General features: G+C 57.8%; 2 protein-coding genes across 3 annotated transcripts in view; one reads left to right on the forward strand and one right to left on the reverse strand.

Moving 5' to 3' along the window:
* Positions 1-4,248, reverse strand: part of CLSTN3 (calsyntenin 3) — a 32,423-nt gene extending 28,175 nt beyond the window's left edge. The window contains exons 1-3 of one of the 2 annotated variants that reach the window (XM_004708144.2): positions 3,687-4,248; positions 1,095-1,217; positions 481-676 (exon numbers count right to left, since the gene is read on the reverse strand). In XM_004708144.2, the coding sequence (XP_004708201.1) occupies positions 481-676; positions 1,095-1,217; positions 3,687-3,747 (380 nt within the window). In that variant the 5' untranslated portion in view covers positions 3,748-4,248. Of the gene's footprint in view, positions 1-480; positions 677-1,094; positions 1,218-3,407; positions 3,536-3,686 lie in introns of those variants that run through there. The other variant, XM_045296010.1, reaches the window with a different exon arrangement.
* Positions 4,249-6,034: 1,786 nt separating this feature from the next.
* Positions 6,035-6,247, forward strand: part of RBP5 (retinol binding protein 5) — a 6,612-nt gene continuing 6,399 nt past the window's right edge. Inside the window, exon 1 of the mRNA XM_030887252.2 lies at positions 6,035-6,235. Within this exon, the coding sequence (XP_030743112.2) occupies positions 6,163-6,235 (73 nt within the window). The 5' untranslated portion in view covers positions 6,035-6,162. The remainder of the gene's footprint in view (positions 6,236-6,247) is intronic.

Below are 6,247 nucleotides of genomic sequence, written 5' to 3' on the forward strand. Positions count from 1 at the left end.
AGGAAGGAAGAGAAGGAGGGAGGGAGGGAAAGGGCAGGGAGGGAGGATGGCAGTTGTTGAGAAGTTCACTGCAACTCATGAGGAGCTCAGTGTGACTGAACAGACCTGTGCCCCATGCGGTTTTAATAACTCATTTTTCAGAAGGAGATAACCAGGCCTCGGATGGACTCAAACCTCCAGCCTTTGGATTCGCAGTCGAGTGTGATAACCATCTGCACTACCCATGGACTCCAGAGCCAGGGTTAGAGCCCAGTAACTCTACTATGCGCTCTGTCACCTTGACTGAAAGGATCCTGAGCAGGGAGGGAGCAAACACACCGATCCTAAACCCTAAGAGCATCAAAGCAGTGGGTGGATATCCAATGGCCACAGGGACACGGTATGGTGAGGGGCTGGGAAAGGAGGACAGGAGTTCAGCTGGGGGAGGGGGCAGGGGAGTGGTTGGGGTGGGGGGGCTATGGGGCAGGGAAGGGCCCTCACTTGTGCGACTTTTTGGTGTTGGCCCCATCAGGGCCCTCGCCACAGTCATAGGCCTGGATGGTAAAGGTGTGCTCCTTCTGAGCCTCGCAGTCCACTGGCTCCTTGGCCCGGATCAGCCCTTCTCCCGTAGCCTTGTCCAAGATCACCGCCTCAAAGGGCACGCCAGACCCATGGAGCCGGAAGCCGCAGATCTCACCTGGCCCGGAGGGAGAAGTGGGGGAGCAGTGAGCCTTCTGCTCTCCCTCTAGCATGGCCTCCCCCACCCTCAGGTTCTCCAGCTGTGGTTCTGGCTTCCGCCCTCCTCCCCAAACCCGGATCCTTCTCTTGCAAGTGTGAGAGCCTGAATGAGCTAATATACCTCCAACCTCCTTGCCCTCTCAGAGCCACTAGGTCTGAGAGGTGACAAACCCTGATCCAATTCACCCCTGCCTGCCACATGTCATCCTGTCCTCAGTCACAGTCTCATTCCCCACCTTGAGCCTGCTGTCCGTAGGTCTCTTCCCCAGGTTCCCCTTGCCCTCACTCTCCCAGCCCTCCCACTCCCGAGACCACCCCTGCCCTCCCAACCACTTTCCTCTGCCTTACCTGCCTTACCATTCCCCAGCCCCAATTACCTGCATATCGCAGGGGGGCGTCCTTGTCCAGGGCAAAGAGCGGTGGATTCAGCAGGACAGTGTTGTCGTTCTCCATGACGATGCCCTGGTACTCGGCCTCGATCCATGGCTTGTGCTTATTGGCTGACCCCAGAGAAAGGAGGAGAAGCACCTGTGACCCTGGGTCTCTGCTTCCAGAGCAGCGCTTGATGCTCCAGGCAAACTCACACCTGGCACCATCACCCTTTCCACCCCTGCAGCAGCTCCTTGCATGAGGGCAAGGAGGAGGGTGTGGACCAGGATGAGAAATAAACCATTAAAGGAGTCAGAGATCTGTGGAAGGTCACAGCCTTCTCCTATTGCAAGATAGACAGTTTCCATAGCAACACCCTACACTCCCCCCTTCTCCCCTGGGGACCAGAGTGTAGCAGAGAACTTTCTTTAGGTTAGGGATGTAAAGCACTTGACAGTGGAGGCTGGAAGTCAAAGAACAGCGGTGGCCACCGAAGGGCCCCGTGGAAAATGCAGGGAGAGGTTAAGAGCAGAGCTGGGATTGCATGAAAGGAGGTGCAGGCCTTCTTGCGGGTCTGTTTACTATTCTCCTACTCCTTCATTCTTCATCCTTCTCCCTGCACTCTTCCCTGCTCCCAACCAAGTCTCAATCTAAGGCCATTCTCCCAGAGCAGATGGAACAGGAGAAAGGAGGGGCGGAAAAGAGATATAGGACAGAAGGAGGGGGACAGAGTGTGGCTGGGATGGAGCAGAGGAATCAGTGTCAAATGCCTGCACCCGGCAGAGCCAACATCCTAAGGGATTATTGAGTTGGCCTAGAAATACAGCCAATCCCCTTCTGGCTTCCCACCCCCACCCCCAGAAGAACACACTCATCGCCAGCCCATGCCCACACCCCATACAGGGCCTCTGAATCCGCGCTCCCCAAACCCACCAGTTTGTAAAACCCCAGGACTTAGTTCTAATGTTTGCCCATCCAGCCCTCTTCCCTTCCGCCATCAGCCAATTCAGAGTGGGTGTGGGGTTCAGAGTGGGTGTGGGGTTCAGAGTGGGTGTGGGGTTCAGAGTGGGTGTGGGGCTCAGCGTGGGTGCGGAGCTCACCCCAGATGCTCCCACGCTCTGCTGACCCACCTCCTCCCCAGGAGCAGTCTCCAGCTGGCCTAGTCAGGAAGGGGCTACGGAGAAGGCACACAAGGGGGCCTTAGGAGCTTGAGGACACCCTCTCTCCCAGCCTCCACCGCTACACCACGTGACGCTGTCATGACAAGCCCCAGGCTCTCAAGGCACATTCATGACGACACACCAGTAGGCTATGGATGGAGGAGGACAGAGCACCAGGGGGAAACAGAGTCATCCATCAAAAGCCAACTTATTTGTAGTATTTGTGATGAGCCAGAAATCATCATTTCCAGCGTTTCTTCTGATCACGCCCCCTCCATCTACCCACCCACTCCCAAAAAAAGCTTCCTGGTATCTGAGTGCCTGCCCCTTCCATGCTGATGATAATGACAACCCTTTCTGTGGCGGTGGAGAAGCCACAAGATGGGGCACAGGAGGCAGCGCAGGAAGTGGTGAAGGCTGAGCCAGACTGCGGTCAGAGCCAGAGGCGGGAGCCCCAGCCAGGTCAGGAGGAGGAGAAGGTAGATGGAGGGGCTGAGAAGCCCATGGCGCAGGGTAAGTCAGGGGCCTTCTCCACAGCTCAGCCCTCCACCCCAGCTTTCCTGCGCCAGTGATGGGAGGCCCTCTCCTCTAGGTACCCAGTGCCCACTTCCTTGGCTCGCTCCTGGGTTCCCTTTCTGCCTTCCTTGGCATCCTCCTGTCCCCACTCTTCTCTTTTCCTCCTGATTTTCTTTTTACCTTCTCTCCACCACCCTCCCCCTTTGCCCTCTCCCACTTCTCAGCTCGCTTCTCACCACTCCTTTAGCGCCCTCCCACGCCCACTTGTGCCCCTTCCTGCCTTTATCCACCTGCTCCCACCTACCTGAGCCCTGAGGGGAAGCCCCACCCCCACCTACCCTCCCACCCAACCCCGCACCTCCTTCCATGTCTCCCTCCTCCCTCTCAGTCCTTCCGCCGGCCTCACCCAGCTGAATGTCCCTGCTGTCTGCCGGAGAGGGCAGCTCCGCTAACCCCCAGCCCAGCTGCGTGCAGACACGAGGGGCTGGGCGCGGAGGAGCACGCAGGGACATACGTGCTCAGAATTGCGGAACCAGCGGGCCCGTCTCTCCCGGGATGGGCTGGAGATGAACCCTACAGAGCTGCTCATGGGAAAATGCAGCCAAGGAGAGAGGCGATGAGTCCCCTGAGCCCTGCAGTACCTACCAGCGTGGGGAGACTGGGCAGGTGTGGGGTTGGGCAAAGACCCCAAGATGTGATGGGGACCATGTGGGGGCAAGATGGCCCACCAGAGAAGCACCCGAGTAGAGATGCACCAGAAAAGAGGAGGCATGGTCAGGGCGATGCTGCGGGAAAGGAGAAGGAGGCTTCGTCTGAGAAAATGGATGGGAAGGGGATGGTTGAGAAAGGTGCCGGGAGCCTCAACACCTGCAGCCCCCCTGCCCCTGCCCCTCTCTGGGGGTCTCCCACTCCCACCTCACTCACCTTTGTTACTGGAGCTGGAGGGGAGCAGGGAGGCCAGCAAAAGGGGCCACAGCAGGGTCATAGCGCCGCGTCGGGCAGGGCAGGTCTGGAGTGGGCTCTCCCCCTGGAGCCTGAAGCCTGCGGTTCCACCTGGTGCGGAGGGCTGCAGGGGCTCCCGGGGAGGGCCGAGAGCAAGGCAGGGACAGAGAGGAAGCTGTCACCCTCGCTGGTTCACAGAGCAGAGCTGGGCAGACCCCAACCTGAGCGGCTGAGGTGGGGGGCTTGCAGCAGCTTGTGTTCGGTCCCCTCCAGCCCGGCGTCCTCACTCTCTCTCACTCCCACCCCTGCCCGGCTACTGCAGGATGACGTTAGCACAGCCCGCACGGAGTGATGGGGATGCTGGCCAATCGGGGACCTGGGGGGGGCCAGGTGCTGCAGGGGGGGAGGTGACCAATGGGGCTGGGGAACCGGGGCGGGAGAATGTGGGGGGCTTTGGGCCCCCTGACTGTAATTTGGGGGAGCAGGGAGACTTCGGGGACCGGAAAGGAGAGTGGAAAGCCTTAGGAGAGATGCCGATGCGAGAATCCAGAAGCCTGCTGGGAGCCAGGGACAACGTCAGCAGTGAGCCTAAGAGGTGGTGGGGAAAGGGGAGGGGGGCGGGCAGTGTCAACGTCACCGCCCGCCCCCAGCTCTGCATTAACCCCTTTTCACAGCCATTCCATCAGCAACAGAGGAGAAGTTGCTTCCTCGGCCCCAACCAGAAAGATGCTGGCCTTTCGGCTTCCCTCCCCAGGACCTGAGGAACCAGCGGTGGGGGGCGGGGTGGGGTGGGGGACTACATCCCCCCCCCCTGCTATTGTAATCCCCTCACGCACACCTGTGGGGACAATGCATCAGCAGCTGGAACGTCAGCCCAGCGCACACACACACACACACACACACACACACACACACGAACCACTGCAGTTGTTCGCACCCCCACCTACCCAATCCCTGCTCCTGCGCCTGGATTTTCCCATCCGAACCACAGGCAGCTGATCCTGACGCAGGAGAAGCTGGTAGGTTAGAAGGAGTGGGCAGGTTTTTGGTTTTATTTGGGGGGGGCGGTGAAAAGTGACACACAATAATTTAAGCAGGGCCCCTCCCCCACCAACTACACTTGTTACACTCACCAGAGACTCCGCATGAAGGACTGATGGCTGACACTGGCGACCCTGGAGGAAGAGGGACGCCCTGGGTCCAAAGAATAGAGCATTTGAAAGCAGCCAAGCAGACACCTCTAGAGGCTGAGCTCTAACTCAACGCCTTCTGTCTGGGAAGAGCGTTGCTCTGGCACCAGCCTGCCCCACCCAGGGGCGATTTAGAGCAGCGGTTCTCAACCTGTGGGTCACGACCCCTTTGGGGGTCGAGCGACCCTTTCACAGGGGTCGTCTGAGACCATCAGAAAACACGTATTTCCGATGGTCTTAGGAACTGAGACGCCGCTCCTCTGTCAGTCTCCAGGCCGGTCTGCCCACATGCAGATGCCCCCACCTAAGAGTAGCCGGTGTGAAGACTGGTACCCATGCTACACCATGCTTCAAAACAAAATTTCATTTATTTGTCATTAGAAATAAAGATTTCACAATATATAATGACATATTGTTTTTGTGAATCATCACTATGCTTTAATGATGTTCAATTTGTAACAATGAAAATACATCCTGCCTATCAGATATTTACATGACGATTCCTAACAGTAGCAAAATGACGGTGATGAAGTAGCAACGACAATAATGTTTGGTTGGGGTCCCCCCACACATGAGGAACTGTATGAAAGGGTCGTGGCATGAGGAAGGTTGAGAAGCGCTGCTGGAGAGCAGAGTTTGTGCTCCAGCTCAGGTGAGGTGTCCGAGGGAGCTTTCAGGGTTTTCATCAGTGACTCCTGGCCAAGGGGCTACCTCCCTTCTTCCCTATCTCCCCTCCTCACGCCTTTCAAGATCCCCAGAATCTCTTGTAGTGTCAGACTTCATCCCTGGGGGAGCCAGCAAGAACGCTCTCTGCCCCACCCCAGCCCTACTGCAGCTCCATCCCAAGAGAGACTGCCCCTGGGGGCTCTGTCTGAGGACGAGTGGGACTGAGGCCAAGATTGACCTGCGGGAGGGCTCTCGGGTCTTGGATGACTGACAGCCCAGAACCCTCGGCTCCCCCAGTTCCTTCCCTAGGAAATGTTGTGGTCAAGCACAAACTTGCCAAGGCCCTGCCCTCCCTAAGGCTGCCAGGCAGACTTCAGCCCCAAACTCCATGAGGGGAGGGAGAGAGTCTAGGAGGGACTCTTATTGCAGCAGGGCCCCCAGTCCTACAAAGTTCTGGAAAACATAGACTTTCCAAGGTCGGTCTTGGTGCAAAGAAGACTGACTGCCTGGTGTCTGTCAGCCCCACCAGCCGACTTCTCTCTGTTGGCCTTGTCTCCTACAACTTCCCCAAATCTTTACCTGCATCTTGACCCATCTGGACAATGCCCCCCAATCTCACCGGCTACTACCGCTTCGTCTCACAGAAGAACATGGAGGACTACCTGCAAGCCCTAAGTAATGGCCTCA

This window comes from Echinops telfairi, unplaced genomic scaffold (genome assembly GCF_000313985.2).
Source record: "Echinops telfairi isolate 266 unplaced genomic scaffold, ASM31398v2 ScPeMD7_7356;HRSCAF=8355, whole genome shotgun sequence".
NCBI lineage: Eukaryota > Metazoa > Chordata > Mammalia > Afrosoricida > Tenrecidae > Echinops > Echinops telfairi.